Source organism: Grampus griseus (assembly GCF_964374135.1).
Source record: "Grampus griseus genome assembly, chromosome: 20".
In the NCBI taxonomy this organism is placed as follows: Eukaryota; Metazoa; Chordata; class Mammalia; order Artiodactyla; family Delphinidae; genus Grampus; species Grampus griseus.
The window spans coordinates 44,574,909-44,593,406 of record NC_139014.1 but is presented as its reverse complement, the minus strand read 5'-3'; the positions used below and the strand labels follow the sequence as shown (position 1 = coordinate 44,593,406).

The 18,498-nt window shown below is 48.4% G+C and overlaps 1 protein-coding gene across 3 annotated transcripts in view; it reads right to left on the bottom strand.

The window, feature by feature from the left end:
* Positions 1 to 18,498, bottom strand: part of GAS7 (growth arrest specific 7) — a 200,756-nt gene that overhangs the window by 69,989 nt on the left and 112,269 nt on the right. For all 3 annotated transcript variants that reach the window (XM_082679589.1, XM_082679590.1, XM_082679591.1), the window contains one exon: positions 10,561 to 10,681. In XM_082679589.1, coding sequence (XP_082535715.1) covers positions 10,561 to 10,681 — 121 coding nt within the window. The remainder of the gene's footprint in view (positions 1 to 10,560; positions 10,682 to 18,498) is intronic.

The window sequence follows — 18,498 nt, the reverse complement described above, 5'->3', positions numbered from 1 at the left end:
TGGCCCACTCACTCATCAGAATATAACCTATGGATAATTTCCATTTTTGCCAGGAGTTCCACCGACTCCGTGGGACCCAACTCTTTAAATAGCATTGATGGCTATCTCTGTCCAGACTGCCCTTCCCTGTGGACCCCAACTTCCTGCTGCGGCCACGTGCTCCCACTGCCCCACCCCCACCCCGCACACACACAGGCTTTACAGAAGCCCCCAAACGGCAACGCTTCCTGCACTAATAGGTCGGGTGCACATAAAAGCTCCAGGAATAAGGCAGAGTATGGGATGAGTCTGAAAGTTCTTCCTGAAGTGGACCGGTCAGTCCTTTCTCCCGATTCTTTCATCTCTTGCCTGGTCCCCTTTCATAATCTCTTATTTCCAAGTGCATTTATAAAATAGATTCCTGATTTTATGCCTAATGCTCATTTTCCCCTGCAATACTTGCTGTCAAGCCATGAGGCTATGTCCAAACACAGGTCAAAGCTCAAGGCCCCACGAGCACTGGACATGTAAGATGCTTGCATGAAGCAGACTCGAGTAGAAGAAAAGTCAGGAGTGGTGGCAACCTGCTCAGATCCACCAGTGGCGTTCAGGCAGGAAGGCGGGTCGCACGCGGCCATACCTCACAATTTTTCAAAAGGAGACAAGTATCTGGGTGGGTATGAAACATGTCCCAATTTTTCAATGTTGGCAACTCATTCAACATCTTTAAGGATGGTGAACACAAAATAAAATCCTTCTGTGGACAGCCTCTGGCCTCCAGACCATCCCCCGTGAGACATCGACTCTACCTGAATCTCTGCAGGACAGCTCACCTGGATCTAGAGGTCCTGACCCTGCCTTGCCCCACCGCCACCACAGGCACTACAACTGCCCTAGAAATGCAGTCATCACACACCAGAGTTCAACCCAAGCAAACGTCATTCCTTATGGATACACAGCTCACGATCACCTTGTACTTTTCTTGGCCTGTAATGAATACAGGTCGATCTAATGCCTGGAAAAGATCCTACCACTTTATATGGATGGACTAGCGTGACAGGGCTGGATTAGTCATTGGATACGATCTGATCCCACCACACTCACTAGGCCACTGGGCTCTGCAAAGTGATGATGAGGGCAAGGTGACCCTACACTGGTACGTATGTCCTAAGCAAAGCAGAGGCCAGCTAGGACATTCCGGGATAACGTTCTCCAGAGAAGAGAGATATGAAGGAAGAAAAACTTTACAGCTTTCTTACATCTCCAAGGCCTAGACCTCTTTCACTAGACTCCAAGTTCCTTGAAGGCAAGGATGGTGTTCAGATGTCTAGATGGCAGAGTGCTACAGAGAATGGGAAAATGAAAACAGTAGAAGCCCCAAAGCCTTTGACTTAGTTGCAGCTAGAAACAAAGTTGAAACCAGAGTTCATACGTCTTTTATTTTTTTAATGGCAAAAATACTGAGATTCAAAAAAAAATGTTTTTTGAGCTATTGACTCAAAAGCTGTGAAATGATAAGAACTGCCACTACATCCTGTTAGGTAGACAAGAATAAAGGCTAGAGATATCTGCAAGTCTGCTACCCTGACAACACAAAAGTATAAACACAAGCCAGGTGAAGGGCCTTTCTTGGTATTTTATTCTCATTCTATATCCTGTCACTGTAAGATTGAGTTATTTGTCTTCAAGTCGTTTTTCCGCGAGATTCTACTTTAACTACAATGGTTTATGGTTATATAACCATAAACCATTTATTTAACCTTGGGACTATAATGCACGTTTACTTGTTCGAAGAAAATTGTATTTTCTCATTGAATGTCCACAAGAGAAAAACTGGATTTCAATGGACTCTTCAGTGTCAGAATATTTGATCCACTGACCATGCCATCATCAATCTGGTTGTCTCCTTAGACGTCAAAAATAGGTGGTGACTATCAGAAAACAATTAAAGATATAAAGCAGAAATTTTTACTCGCTCCAAATAGTAGATTCCAATTCAGTAGGTCTGCGGCAGGACCTGTGTGTCAATATTTTTAAACAAACTCCCCATGTGCTTCAATGCCCACCAAAGTTTGGGAATCGGGCAGAAGGAATGCCCAACTGAAGCATCAAAGGACTTGTTCTAGAAGGACACCAGGAAAGTCACCAACTCACCCACCTACCTCTATATGCCTGTTTTTATTGTGATATAACTCATATACCATGAAACTCACTCTCTAAAAGCATACATTACAGGGGTTTTTAGTATATTCACAGAGATGTGCAACCACCAACACTATCTAATTTTAGAACATTTTCATCACCTCAAAAGGACACCCCTTACCCGTGAGAAGTCACCCCTTCTCCCCAGTCCCTGGAACCACGAATCTACTATCTGGGTCTACGGATTTGCCTGTTCTAAGCATTTCATATAAATGGAATCACACAACATATGGTTTTGTGTGTGTGGCTTCTTTCACTTAGCATGATATTTTCAAGGTTCACCCATGCATGTTGCATGTATCCATTAGTACTTGCTTCCTTTTTATCGTTGAATAACTTCCCATTGCAGGGACAGACCACATTTTGTTTCGGATATTAATTTTGGTGGGGGGGGGGCCCACACCGAGCAGCTTGTGGGATCTTAGTTCCCCAATCAGGGATTGAACGCAGGCCCTCGTGGGTAAGAGCATGGAGTCCTAATCACTGGACCGCCAGGGAATTCACAGACCACATTTTGTTTATCCACTCATTCGCTGATGGACGTTTGGGTTGTTTTTGGCCATCATGAATAATGCTGCTATGAACATTCATGTATAAATTTTTGTGTGGACACGTTTTCAGTTCTCTTGGGTAGATATCTAGGAGTGGAACTGCTGGGTCCTATGCCATACATTCTATTTTATTCCAGATCTGAACCACTTGCTGCTAACTGGAGACCCCACCTAACATCCAATGAGGAAAGTTCTTACACTGTTGACCAATAAGTTGTCTTTTTCAAAGTAACACTAGCAAACAATAAAATTCTGTCTGCTTTGTGTTTTGATTTTTATGGGACTTCAACTTCCTGGCAGCGTGAATGACTCTCTAACCCACCTCGCACCTGCCAAAATTCCAGGAGAATTTAAAACTGCTTAAAAACTGCTGAGAAATGAGAGATGTGTACTGAAATGTTACCTTAATATTACAGATTAAAATGAATTCTCTGGAAGGGAAAAACGCAACCCCACGGAAACAGATGAATAGTAAGATTTAAGGGCTCACAGCTTCCCATTAAGAAAGAGTCCATGAAAGAAAAATAATACAGCTAAAATAAAAAACATGAACACACACGCACGCACACACGCGCGCGCGCACACACACACACACACACACACACACCTATTTCAATCAACTGAATGTGCCAAATAAAAGCATCGTTTTAGTCTCACATTTGTTCAACACAGATGGACAGATGAAAACAGACTGATGTTTTTGGGTGCAGAAGTTTCTCAGGGCAACTTTTATTAACTGCTAATTATCAGGGCTGCTCTCTCAAGTATTCCAATTATTTGTAACAAAGAGAAGCTCAAGGAATGCTTTTAAAAAGGGTTCTACTGGAAAACTTATCCAGAAACTCACATTAGCTCCTGCTGTAATAAAGTTAGATGGGAATCTACTCATTTAAAGAAAAATTAAAACCAGAAATCAAGAAAAGTGCCTATTATTTGGTAAATGAATCCAAAAGCTCAAATCCTGGTTTAATCCTCCACGTTTGGCTCACAAACATAATAAAACATTTATACATATGAATTCTTTGTCAAAAGAGCTTAAAAACAGTTCCCAGCTCTCCTGGGTTTCAGTTGATGCTCTCAGAAGATAGTTGTGTTTCCCTTAAAAATAAAAGTTATCTCGGATTGTTTTTGCTACTAATCCATGTACTCAGTTATCCTTATTGCAAATTAAGTCACTGCCCTCCCCCATGCCCATCCTCCTGTATACTGAGGTAAAAAGGAAAAGATTAGAAGACAGGGGATCCAAGCATAGCTTGGTCTTTGAATGGGCAGGTAACTTTAACTGAGTCCCTTTACCCCATGGGGGACTCCCTTCCTCGTGTGTAAAATGAACGGGTTCTATCTGTTAGGCTGGGGATCATCAAACTTTTTCTTTTAAAGGCCGGAGAGTAAACATTTTTGGTTTTGTGAGCTATATGGACCCTACTCAACTCTGCCATCTTTGGGCAATAGCAGCCTTAGGCAATAAGAAAATAAAAGAGGGGCTTCCCTGGTGGTGCAGTGGTTAAGAGTCCACCTGCCAATGCAGGGGACGTGGGTTCGAGCCCTGGTCCGGGAAGATCCCAGATGCTGCAGAGCAACTAAGCCCCTGTGCCACAACTACTGAGCCTGTGCTCTAGAGCCCACGAGCCAGAACTACTGAGGCTGCGCTCTGGAGCCCGCACGCCTAGAGCCCGTGCTCTGCAGCAGGAGAAGCCACGGCAATGAGAAGCCCACGCACCGCAACGAAGAGTAGCCCCCGCTCACCACAACGAGACCCGCACAGCAACAAAGACCCAACGCAGCCAAAGATTAAAATAAATATATATTAAAAAAAAAAGAAAAGAAAAGAGCACGCCTGTGTTCCAATTAAACTCTATTTACAGAAACAGGCTGCAAGCTGAATTTGGCCCAAGGGCTGTAGACTGCCAACTGCTGTGTTCAATGATTTGTAAGGTTCCCCCTAGGATGACTGAGTAAAAGTCATCGGCCACCGAAACCCTGTAAATAATCAAGTCATCAAGGCCTGACAGCGGAGAGAGATGTACAGCCCAGCACACAGTGGGACAGGAGCCTCCAGGCTGGGACAGACATTGGCCTCTTCCTCACATTTCCATCGACTGCCTCCTCCTATTTTGGTGGGCACCTCACCCACGCTCCACTGACCATCGCCTTGGGCTTGGCTGAAGCATCACTCTGTGGGCGTGGAATAAGGCTTTCCAAGAGGCTGCTGGGGGTCAGATGCTACACCCCAAAGTGGGGGGAAATGGCTCTCCAAGCAGAGAAGCGTGGCCAGTGGGAAACAGGAGATGAGAAGGAGGGGAGCAGATAAAACACCTCTGCTCTCCCGTGGACTACTCAAAGGCATGACTCCTCTCTGCAAACCTGGTTCCAGAGAAGCGAACACACTTGCTGAGCAACCCGCTGGCTGTCAGTTCACTGTCAAGGCTAGCCAGCATCTTCCTTTGCCTCTCTTCCCCCCTCACCCACCCTCACCATTCTGGGCTTATACCTCCCAAATAAGGTGTTAACACTTAATCCTTGCCTCAGGCTCTGCTTTCTCGGGGAAACAGGACTAAGGCACCCTCTTCAAATGATCCTCTTTCTTTAGAAATGAAAGACAGATAAATGAAACTATCAGATTTAAAGTATATAAAGATTAATCTATGTAAGAGATAAAATACTGACTCATACACTAAGCAAAACTAAGCTTGGCCTTCGTTACTGGCTTGAAATATCCCTTCGAGGTCCAAATAGTAAAAATATATCTTAAATAATATCTAAAAAGCCAGCATCTCTCCAAAAAGAAGACCTGAATATCTCTGACCCTGTTAAGTGATTAAATGTGCATATCTGGGCTTCCAATGATAAATGGAACAAAACAACTTTGTGCTGTTTTCTTGAAATGCAGTTATTTGTTATGCAAATAAGTGGTCCCGCTTAACACTAGCTTAGGTCCCTGAATAGGCTGGCTACTGATAATAGCTCAATAACCAGAAACTAAACACACTCTCATTTTTGGCAATAGAGTCAACTTTGGGTAGAACGGAGCACTGCAGCACAAGCAATTTCCTGATACCAGAACCCTGGGGCCTGAGCTCAGTACCACCCTGCCCAACAAAATGCCCCAGAGAGCCATAAACCGTGAGGAGATAAGGGGAGATGGGTGGGAGGAAGATGCCTCCCAAAGTCTCATGCTCTGATGGCCTTGCTGAGTTTCTACGAAAACAATAGTGTCATTGCATTAACTTACCCAACAAAATTTCCTGTGAGCCATCTGGCCCAACACCATTTATTAAATAATGTGTGCTTTCCCCAAAGACTTACAATATCCCCTCCCCCACCATAAATCTGACCTGTATTTCAGTCTGTCTTGACAATCTTTTCTCCTTTGCCATTCAGGACATTGCCTGCTCCTGGAAGCCTCACATCTCTGACGATTCTGTCCGAGCCCCCTCTGCCCCTCCCTTAAGCGTGGTTCTGCAGGGCTCTCTTTCCCCTGGAGGCTTGCCCTGGGTGACCTCCTGCACGCTCCTGATTTCAGTTCTCTGCTGATGAAATGCAAGTTCTGGGCCGCTACCTGGGCTTGTGCAGGTCGGTCCCTGTACAACGGAGTCAGACCAAGGGACAAGTGGGGGTGTAACCCAGCCTGCTCTCTGCCCACCATGCCGTGCACCCACACAGCTCCCCAGCGCCTCATCTTTAGCCCAGATGACGACCCCTGAGTCACAGACCCATCCGTCCAACATACACTGCCCATCTCTCCCTGAATGTTCCCCAAGGAACGGTATGCTCAATGTGGAATCATCTTCTTTCTTCCAAAGCCATTCCTCCCAAGTTCCCTGTTCTCACTGAACAGCTCCGGCACACAAGGCAGAAAAGGAATCTGTCCGTTCTTCTTTCCTGGACCTGCCACACCCCGTCTGACAGATCGTATCTCCTCCTCTCTGGCCACACTACAGACACGGAGCTGACCTCATTACTTCTCTTCTCATCGAGCCTGTCAGGTTCCTGCTCACCATCCTATAACCCATCACTCTGCTGCACGAGCAATATCGCCGCAATATTCTGAGGATGTCAAGCGAGCGCTTCCATCGCTTTCCACGCCCACAGGGCAAAGCCCCAACTCTTCACGGTGCCCCACTGGGGTCTTTAGTGGATCAGACCCCCAAGTCCCCCCCTCTCTGTTCCTCACCCACGCCAGCCACATCAGCCTTCCCCCTGCTGCCTCCCCTCTGCTCCTGCTGCCACTGCAGCTGAAAACGCCCAAGGCAAGGACCCCGCATCCCTGCTCTCAAATACCTGTCTGACACCCAGATAAAGCTGGCGACCCCCTTCCTTGGGCCTGCAGGTTTCCACGTTAACACCCGAAACACTCATTGGCTTCCGTGTTTCTGACTCCATCACACCTGCAGTTGCTGAAGGCGGAGATGGCCTCTGGTTTGATTTTGTACCCCACAGCCCAGCACAGCAGCCCTGTAACAGTCCCCATGCAGAAAATCCTAAACGGATTTGAAAATAAGCAGATGAGCCAGAGCAGGGTAATACAAATGTAAATTGGGCTTTAAACTCCTTGCATTTGTACATGGTGTAAAAACGGGGACAGCACGTCTATGGTACCCCAGCGCCCTCTGCAAAAGCAGCAATTAGGGATTAAGGGAGACCAGGAGAGCTTGGAAGCAAGGTGGACAGACAGAAAGAAGAAGAAAGAAACGGCTCACAGTGCCTGCGAGAAGGGGTCTGCTTCCTGGACAGTGGCGAGCGATTCTGGCCAGAGTCTCAGGGCAGCAGAGATCCAAGAGTTGGGGCGGAAAGGTGGGTGCAGCTGGCCCGGCTGTGAGGAGACACATGCTTCCAGGAGTCAGGGGTCAGATAAACGTGGGTGTGAGAAGAGCGAGAGGCTGCTCTGATAAGCACCTTCCTGCAGAAAGGCAGTCAGATTAAAAAATTTACAAAGCAGTCCAGCAGCCAAACAAAATGGGGCTAAGATTCCAGAGGAGAATCAGAAAGATATCTGGTCTTCCTAGTGCCTTAAAACTAAAAAGCAAAATCTTTAACGTGATGTGCAGGGTCTGCATGATCCCTCCAAACATGACCGATATTGTTGTCATGCTTCTCATCTCAGCTGAAGGGAACCTCCTCCTCCAGGAAGTCTCCCCTGACCTCCCAGGGTCTCTCTGGGACATGCTCTCAAAACACTGTGGACTCCTCCTTCACAGCCCTGCTCTCGACTGCAATCAAATATGGACTCATTTAAAATCTGCTTCTGGGAATTCCCTGATGGTCCAGTGGTTTGGACTTGGCGCTTTCACTGTCAGGGCCCAGGTTTGATCCCTGGTCAGGGAACTAAGATCCTGCAAGCTGGATCAAAAGTTTAAAATATGGCCAAAAACATAAAAGTACAGCCAAAAATAAAAATAAAAATAAATAAAATAAAATCTGCTTCCATTAGTAGAAGCTAAGTACTTTGAGGGCTGAGGCTCCTTCTTTTTTATTATTATATAATAATATATCAGCATCCAACACTCTGCCTGGAACATACGTGAGGCCCAACACGTGTTTGTTGACTGAACAATTCAATCAACCAGATGAAGAATGAATTAAACAACGAATGAATAAAACTGGCATGTGTCTAGTGCCCTGTAGGATATTCATCAGCATCCCTGGCCTCTACTCACTAGATGCCAGTATATTCCCCAGTTGGAACAATCAAAATTCTTTTCAGACTTGCCCCCTGGTGAGCAAAATTGTCCCTATTGAGAACCACTGTTATACTGGATTGTTGAGTAGGCGAAGTAAAATTATTTATGGGTAATTTAGTGCATTTTGACATATAATATATATACAGTAAATGTAATTGTTTGATTATTGATTAAAAAAAAAAAAGCTGGCATGTGTCTAGAATGCGAGACCAAGGAGCCAGGAATACAGCAACCAATATGGCCCATGGGCCAACACATGCATGTCATCATAGAGCTCGGGAACTCCTTAACTAAGATCGACTTTTACATTTTTTTTTTTTTTTTTTTTTTTTTTTTTTCCAGTACGCGGGCCTCTCACTGTTGTGGCCTCTCCCGTTGCGGAGCACAGGCTCCGGATGCGCAGGCTCAGCGGCCATGGCGCACGGGCCCAGCCACTCCGCGGCATGTGGGATCCTCCCGGACCGGGGCACGAACCCGTGTCCCCTACATCGGCAGGCGGACTCTCAACCACTGTGCCACCAGGGAAGCCCGACTTTTACATTTTTAAATGGCTGAAAAAAGAACCCTATTCTTTGACATGCAAGTTATTGGAAATTCACACTGCCTGGTAACATAAAATGGGATTTAACTATCCCCTTACTAAAGAGAGGGCTAGTTAAATGATTGAGAGCATATACTAGCAACGGACTGTTTGTTACACGGCTATTTTTAAAAGATCAGTTAGATTTTAGAAAGCTACTTTTACCCTTCTGCCCCTTTGCAACAGAGTGGCTAATTCAGGACAAGAATGGAGCCGAATTCTTGATGATCTCAGGATCATTTGGTCCAACTTCCGCATTTTACAGATGGGGCACTGCCCATAAACACACTCACCTCCGAAACTTCAAAGTCTGATAACAGTACAAAGCTGCTCTGTGCTTATTGTGAGGAAGCTTCTGATTAGAATGGTCAGAAATAGTTCTGCTTCCCTTTTCCTAGAAACCCCTGGTTACCTCTTCAACTAAAACACCCCTCCTTGAGCGGAAGGCCAGGTTGCCAGGCAATATAAACAAACCAGACGCCCCAAGTGGCAGCTGTCAGCTGCCTTCTCTGTTGCTTCCTCTAGACAGCAGCTGGCTCTCCTGTCACCAGTTCCCCACCCCGCTCCCGCCAAGTGCAGGTTCATAAACATAGACCATATCAATGGTGCTGTCGGGAGGGAGGAGGTAGCCGTAAGTCAGGTAGGCACAGATGGGGGAAGTGAGGTGCCGAAATCCTACCCGAATCCACGTTCTGCCTTGGCACACACATCTGTGATTCCCACCAGATCTAACTTTCTGTGTTTCCATCCTCTCCGTTCTCTGGTGGCAGTTTCCCTGGGGTCAAGAGACAGAGCTGATGGCTGGCTTTGCTCTGCCCAGCCCAAGACCACAGCCTGTACACTGCTCTGTCCACCTCGTTATAGATGCCGCCACTCCTTCTTGTATGACCCTGCTCCAGCCTTCCTGCAGGTCATCCTACAGCCTACGTGCTAGGATCCTGGAGTTGTTGTGAAGGCTCAGGCGGCCTACAATAATCGGAGGCAAAGAGCTGTGGTCCTGACCCAACTCAGAAATGCACAGGGAACCTCTAATTACCGGTTAGAATAAATAATCCATAACTAGCCCCAGAATTTCCCAGAAAACATCCTAAGAAACTCCAGCCAGTGAGATACTTCAGGGAAGAGAGAGCGACGTTGTGATGTAATTAGGGAAACCCCACTCTCATAACCCTTGTTTGGGTATCAATCAGCGCATTCCAAGTTCCAAGAAATCATGCAGTAGCGTAACCTGTTTGATTTGATTTAAACCAGCTGTGGACCGCAGACCCTCTGGCGATCTCAGTTTGGAAAACACAGCCCCAGACCATGAGGCTGGGTTCCACAAAGATGCCGGGTGGTTGTGAGGTGCCAAGGATGACCCCAACTTTGAAGGGCAGCTTTCCCCACCCAGGCTCAGCCCCCTGCCACCCAGCCCTGTGAAGAAGGCAAGATTCCCCTGCAGCCTCTGAGGTAGATTTTGGGAGGAAAAGTCTAAAGCCCAGGAGGTGAAGGAGGGAGGAGAGAACCACCCCTCCAAACGGACAGGACCCCAGGGCTGGCGCAGGACGCTGCCCAGAGCGGGACTCACCATTGGTGGCCGTGTTGACATAGTAGCGCCGGCCCTGAGGGGACAAGTAGCTCTGCCAGCCTGGTGGAAGGACAACGGTCTGGCTTTCCTCTCCCGGTGGAGGGGGGACCATTCCCGGCTTCTGTGGAGGAAGACAGAGAAGGTCACACACATGTGGCATTTTTGCAACTGTCTTTCGACCAGGAAGTCAGAGGCAGATGGAGTCTCCCTGGAGTGGCTCGACACTGGCGGGGGCGTGTGGCCCACGGGCCTCCCTGGGGGAGGTTACGGGCTGCAGGTGTGATGTCGGGGATTGCCTGAGCGTGAGGTGTGAGCAGCCCTTGATTTTCAGAACCACCGCAGAAGGGACAGCACCCCCCAGAGGACGGGGGAGATGCCCATCAGTTAACACAAGAGCTGGGCTTTCTCCTCCCGGGCCCCCAGAAAACCACTCACAGGGTCGCTACACCTGCCTGGAGGAGGCGGGTCACTCTCCAGCTCCCACTGTGGAATCTGAAAATCCTCAGGACCACCAAATACAGCAGCAGACAAGGCCCAGGGCCTGCTGTGGGAACTGACCAGGAGTAATGAATGCAAGTCTCAGCAGAGCGAGATGTTCAACCTTCCATAATAAAGCCAGGAATCAATGACGATCTAGGTGGGGTTTTTCTAGTCAAGTGTCCAAATCACTCTCGCAAAGAGAGCTGGGAATCTGAGTCGAAACAGACTTCCTTTCTATCGTACGCACTGATGTGCGGTTTAATTCTTTAAACTATGCACGGCAGTACTTTGAAAAAAAAAATCAGAGAAAAAGCATAGAACAGAAAAACAAGATGCAGACACAAAGGCTAAAACAGAGGCAATCTGTGGTGGTGGGATTCTGGGGAATTTTTATTCTTTTCTTTCTGCTTCTCTCTCTCATCTAAATTTTCTTCAATAAACACAAAAGCAAAAGTTGTTAGCTAAAGAACATTGAAAAATAAGAAGGTCCAAGTTAGCCCGTCATACAATTGCTGTTCCTTGTGAAGAAAGTAAATTGACTAAAATCAGAATTCCAGCCACACGAGGAGAGGTGCTGTGAATTTCTTAACAAAGCTGGACCCTGTTCAGACATATTAAACCGCGTCAGCTCCTAAGTGCCCTCAGCATCCCCCAGCCATGCCCACGGAGGCAGGTTCTGATCACTGATGACCACCGCTTAGGAAGATAAGAGATTGAAAGTGAGCAGTAGAGACACACAGCTCCCAGACTCCTCTCAGCTTTTCTGAAGCTGCAAAGCCACGTGCTTCTGCTTCCTGCGGTGCCCTGCACACCCTCAGCGGGATGGGATCAATCCTAGCTTCTCCTGGGACTTCGGTAAACACAGTCACCCTATGGCCCTCTGAGTAACGGCGGTGTATGTTTCATTATGAATTTTCACAATTTAACCAAAAGCTTTCCCCCACGCCCCGATCGCTTCTGTCTCCCACACCTGTTAGTTTACGGCTCCTCTCTGATTCCGTGCGCTGGCTTCTAAAAGAACTACCAGGGGCCAGAGAGCAGCCAGGAGGCCTCCTCACCAGCAGAGCATGTCCACTGAGCCCAGGCACACCGCTGTGCACGTTTACCTAGGCGTCCAGACACTGCTCCGGCCTCTTGCAGATTGGAAGGCGGTCGAAACACATGCAAGCCCTGTGCTGAGTACAGTGTCTGTGTGGATAACATATCCCACAGGCAGGAGACAGACATTCTGGCTGAGCGGAGTTGGGAGTAAAATACGAGTGGGGAGCTCAGGAGGTTGGCTGAAGAGAGGAACATTCTATCAATAGAACCAGGTTGCTTCTGCTTGAGTTCAGGTAACTTAGAGCATCCAAGAAGGGAAGGCCAGATTTCAGCTTGTCTAAATAACCTGGTAAGAAATGAGACATTGTTAAGAGGTATTAACCAAGGCTCAGAGACGGACGTGGCCAGAAAGAGGTTGCAGAGGAGAGAGGGACCCAGAAGCACCGTGAAAACCAGCCCGCCTCAGGCTCACTCAATCCTGACACGGCCCCTGAGCTGCCACATGACCTGGGGAAGTGACTCAACCAGCTGTGTCTATTGCCACATCTGTGAAACATCAGCCCAGTTGTGGCAGATGCCGTGGAGATTAATAACAAACTGGCCACCTAGGACAGCGCCTGTCACCAGTTGTGCCCAATGGGCGTTCCCAGCGGAATGGGGGGCCGTTCAAGGCGGAGCAAGATCAGGCTTCACACAGCCTCTGCCCCCCATAACGTGAAGTTCAGGGTCACACACCTGGCCTCCGCCCCACCCGCCCCATCACTGCGGCTGAAATGTCCCCGTTAACAGTCCCTTCTCTGAGGTTTCTGTTTCCAGGACTCCTCAACTTAGAAGGCAAACACAGACCCTGCAGGGGAGGCCACTGGGTCACGATGCTGACTCACACACTCTGGTGAAAAGACCTCTCCTTAGCTGGGCTGGTGGAGAGCGTGGACCGAACCTTCCGTCCCTCTGGGTCCCCCTTGTGAAATAGCACCAGTGACATCTGGCCTGTCTCCACAGCTGCATGGTGCTCTTCTCTTTAGAATGACTGGTTAATCTGCCTAACTCTGGAGGGTCAGAAGAAGCCCGGGTTTCCGTCTGAGGACACTGATGGCCAGGTAGGGGCCACGATGGCTCTGAGGTCTCCCCCGTCCGGGAAACGCAGGACCCTTTGGAAGGTACCTGGGGGAGGCATCCCTGATGCTGAGCCCATAAGGGCCAAGAGGTGCTGAAAGAGGGGAGGGGGGGCACCCGGGCCAACTCAGCCAATTTCCTAATTTGGCCGATGTGGCAAAGAGGTCTCCACATCCCCTCCAGCATGGCCACGGGGCCCCGCTCTGCCCACCATCTGACTGTGTTCTGCCTCCGCCCTGCCCCCCAGGCAGCCACAGTCCCCTTGTTTCCTCCCCTCTTCCAGAAAGAAGTTCCTCCCGTTGGCTGGCCTGTAGTAAGTCAGGAGTCAAAGACACGTGAACAGGGACTTCCCTGGTGGTCCAGTGGTTAAGACTCCGCGCTCCCAATGCAGGGGGCCCGGGTTCAATCCCTGGTCAGGGAACTAGATCCCACATGCATGACACAACTAAGAGCCCACATGAGGCAATGAAGATCCCACGTGCCGCATCTAAGACCCAGAGCAGCCAACTAAATAAATAAATATTAAAAAAAAAAAAAGACGTGCAGACAGCTGGCTACATCCCCAAGAGAACTGAAAACAACACTCCAACACAGAATTGGTACGCACATGTTCACAGCAGCATTATCTACAATTACCGACAGGTAGAAACAACCCAAGTGTCCGTCAACTGATGAACGGACCAACGAAATGTGGCGTGTCCATAAAAAGGAATATTCAGCCATGCAAAGGAATGAAGTACTGATACACACTACAACACAGATGAACCCTGAAATCATGCTGCATGAGGTAAGCTGGACACAAAACCCCACATATCGTACAATCTCACTGATGGAAATATCCAGGACAGAAAAGTCCGTAGAGATGGAAAGCAGATTCGTGGTTGCCAGGGGCTAGAGGGAGGGGGAAATGGGGACAGGGATTCCTTTTGGGGGTGATGAGAATGTTCTGGAACTAGACAGTGGTGATGGTTGCACAAAACTGTGAAGGTATAAATGTCACTGACGGTAAATTTTATGTTAGGTGTATTTTAACACACACACACACACACACACACACACACACACACACACACACACACACACACACACACACACACACACACACACACACACACACACACACACACACACACAGTTGGCCTTCCCACCTGCAGGCCCTCAACTAAGAGGCCCAAACCACCACCATTACCTCATTCCTCGTGGTCATGGAGGGGCAGGCCTCCTGGGAGGGCTGCCCCACAGCCAACAAGAGGATTCAGCGTGAGTAACTACCCAGTAATTAAGGTCTCTGCCAAACCTATTCTTCTAATTAGTTTCCTTCCAACTTAAATCCTTCCCTTGCCTTCCCTCGTCCTGTGGCTTCTCCCCTTCCATTTCAGCAGCTCTTTCCCATGGGAATAGGAACTAGAAGCAGGGGTGAGGGGTGAGGTTGGGGGCCCCACCTACAATGAACATGAGCTGAAGGAGTGTGAATCGGGGGAGATGAAGCCAGTTTCTTCCAACTAAGAAATTCTTAACCTCATGCACAGGACTGCTTTGTGGGAATGAGAAAATGCTGCCTCTTCCCCAGATGGGCCAGACCCGAGTGCAAGGCTGGGTTTCAGCTGTCCCTGACTCCCCCCCCCCCAATCTGGGTCCCCTTGTTGAGTAAACAACCTCTTCAACTGTATATGACAGCCCATCCTCTGAGAATCTAAAGAAAACTATGGCTCTTCTGCCCCCAAAATGGAGGCACGTGTGCACCTACTCACTCACCCTATCTCCTATGGAACATCGAGAATTTCTAGACCACTTCAGAACCCTAGTCTAGAAGGTCCTCAAGAAACATCTGAGCTCAGATCCCATTTGCGCTCATTGATAATGACTTTCACCAAATGTTTACAGTGCACCAAGGATTGGGCCAGGTGCTTCACAAACTCGTCTCTAATCATTACCACAAGCCTGCCACAGAGATGCCATTTTTTTCCCATTTTAAAAGGAGGAATCTGAGACTCACAGAGTTTAATATCTCACCCAACACTGCACAGTTAATTAATTGGTGAAACCAGTTAAAAATATTAGCTTTGTTTCTACCCAGTTACCCAAATCCTAGTTACCCTCAGCTCATCTCTCCCCAGCTGTCTGTGATCAGCTCTGTATCTTCACCTGGACCACCTGACATCCCAGCACCCGGGCAAGGAGGATGGCAACTCAGGTCTGCTTCTCCTGCCTGTCTCACGGTCTCCAAACGAGCATATGCCTTCCCAGGAGACGTGCAGAAATATCACCACCCACGTCCAACCAGTCACGTTCCCCATCTGTGGGCTGACTTCCTTGTCTCCCTACATAGAACAACACAACCAAAGAAATTTTCCTCTTAATGATGGCTACTGATCCCCTCCTCGGAGGGGGAAAATAAGAGCAGACAAAGGGAAGTCACCTAGAGATTAAACACAAATCCCCCTACCGTGGTGTTTCTCAAAGTGTGGTCCCTGGGACACCCCGTCCGTCACCAGCGATGTGGGTTAAAGAGCAGATTCCGGGGCTCTGACTCCACAATCAACCTTGAGCCTAGAAAGCTGCTTTTTAACATGTACCCTTAAATCTCATGCTCAATGAACTCAGAAGAGATGGTCTGCAGCTTTCTTTAGAAGGAGGGATGGAGAGAAAACATCACTTCTGAGATCAAAACTGGGAACAGAAAATTAATAATTTATAAAAAGACAGTGTTTGGCTGCCTTACTTATAAAGAAGACACTCCTGTCCCGTAGCCCAGACCCTTCAGATAGACTATTCTAAGAGATCTTATCTTGCCTCTGTAGCCTCCAGGCAGTACGAACCCCACACTCAGACGCCCCCCAGTTTCTTCAAGTTCAACCCAGGACTCCTTGCCCCTTAGGAGACTTCCGGAAGCACCTGGTTCTTACCTTTCCGCAGGTGTGAGCAAACGGTACTTGCCGGTGGTAATGGGGGGCCGTCAGACACTTGATTTTGCAGCCGGATCGGACGGTTTTAAGGTCCCCCCATTCCGCGTCTTCTCACACCCCAAACCCAGAAGCAATAGGAGCGCTAAAGAAAGGCATTTCCACGGCCCTCACAGCCCCCCTCCCCCACACCCAGATCTATATATAACAGCGCTGAAGTTGTCAGCCTAACGAGCCACTTTCTGGCAGACCCGTTGCCATGGCAATGACTGCTAATGAGTCCGGTGCCGTGACTGGCAGCGCCTGAAGGCATCTCCATAAAGAACTCGCCAGCAAGTGCTCCCTTCCCAACGGCACAGCCAGCTGGGACACCGGGGAGCAGCCAGGGCGTGGCCAGGTGTGCCTGGGAGCCATCAGCCCCCGGGAACCAGTTTGTTACAGGTGCGCGCTGAGCAGTCCCCGACCCGGAGGCCAGAAGCGGCTTCCACTGTCACTCAGTATGGGTCAACCAATTAGGGACAGGGTTGCAAGGGAGCCACCAAGAAGCCCAAGACCTGGGGCTTCCCTGGTGGCGAAGTGGTTAAGAATCCGACTGCCAATGCAGGGGACACGGGTTCGAGCCCTGGTCCGAGAAGATCCCACATGCCGCGGAGCAACTAAACCCGTGCGCCACAACTACTGAGCCTGCGCTCTAGAGCCCGCGAGCCACAACTACTGAAGCCCGTGTGCCACAACTACTGAGACCACCTGCCACAACTACTGAAGCCCGCACACCTAGAGCCCATGCTCCACAACAAGAGAAGCCACCACAATGAGAAGCCCGTGTACCGCAACAAAGGGTAGCCCCAGCTCGCCTCAACTAGAGATAAGCCTAAAATGAAGACTCAACGCAGCCAAAAATAAATAAACTTAAGACAAAGAAACAAAAGACCAAAAAAAAAAAAGAAGCCCAAGACCCAGGGGGGCTGGAGACTGGAGAGTCACGTCCACCCTACACCTTTCTGCGGACATGTTCAGGGTGGAGAGATTCCCAGACAGAGCTGGGAAGAGCTACCCAAAGAAAGATCATCTCTGGCTACAGGGTAAGAGAGAAGGCATGAAGCCGGGCCCCACTTCCCACACCGATGCCGCCAGCCTCAGGGTCTGTGTCCACAAGAATACTGAGCACTTCTCCTCTGTCTCACAGGTGAAAGTATTGTTCTCTGTGGCTCTGGCAGCCTTTCTATCCATGGAGAGTGACTGAGAGAAAATAGCTGGGGAGGAAGGAGGGGACCCATGACAACAGCACAGTGCATTCTGGGAAATGTAGTCCTCCCAAGTAGTTTCATAGGCTGGTAGGAAGAGGATGGGCACTGACAGCATCTTCATGTTCTTCTAGGGGTGAGAGATTTGGAGACCCAGCCACAAGGCAGAGGAAGAGGAGGGGGAGGAGGAGGGGCCACACAACAGAGAAGCAGCGTGTAAGATTCAGGAAGGCAAGGCCATGTCCATCTTGTTCTTAGTCTCAGCTCAGTACCCAGAACACTGGATGGATGGATGCATGGATGGAAACTGGGAATTGTAATAGAAACTGGGCTTCAAACAGATTTGAGAAGCTATTTCCCCAAACAAGTAAACAGAGAATGGCTGTCCAAGCAATGCATGTGCCCCACCTGTGAACAAATCCCAGCTCTTCATGGACTGACTGAACGGACTGTTCAACTTTGAGTACAGGGAGGTGGGGGACACAAGATAATACAGTGTTTCTTGAAGTGCAGAAATTAAATTGAGGAACAGCATCCAGACGCCTCAGGAGCAGCACAAACGTCTACTCATGAGCTCATCTGGTCTCCAGAAGAAAAATTCCAGGAAACCATTTAGCAACCTCAAAAGAGGACAGGAAGATACAGCATCTATTATACAAACGCCAAAGTCATAAGGAGAGAACGAACTAATGGAAAAAAGGCAAGCTGGTTTAAAAAAATGATATAAAAAAAGGACAGGATGTGCTCAAAACTGTAGGGAAATTTAAAAGGTAGTGATAAAAGGAATATCCACATTGGTTGCGATAGAATATAAAATCAGTATTGTAGCAAGAAAAAAAAAGTCAGTTATGTACAAAACAAACTGAAGAATTTTTTTCCCAGAATGCAAAGGAAATGGGAAAACATGAAAACGGAATCGACAGAAGAGATGCTAGGTGTTCCTGAAGAAGAAACCAGAAAAAAAGCCGTAGCAGAAAAGAAACTATAAACATAGGTTGATTGGGGGGGGCCCCAGGGAAGAAAACTTCCCTCAGCTCGAAGAGACACAAAGGAAGGTCCCGCACTGCTCCAGGCAAAATGGGTTTTAAAAGCCCAACAACAAGCTGACACCCTCTAACAATACATTTACACAGCAAAGAAAGGATAAAGTCCTA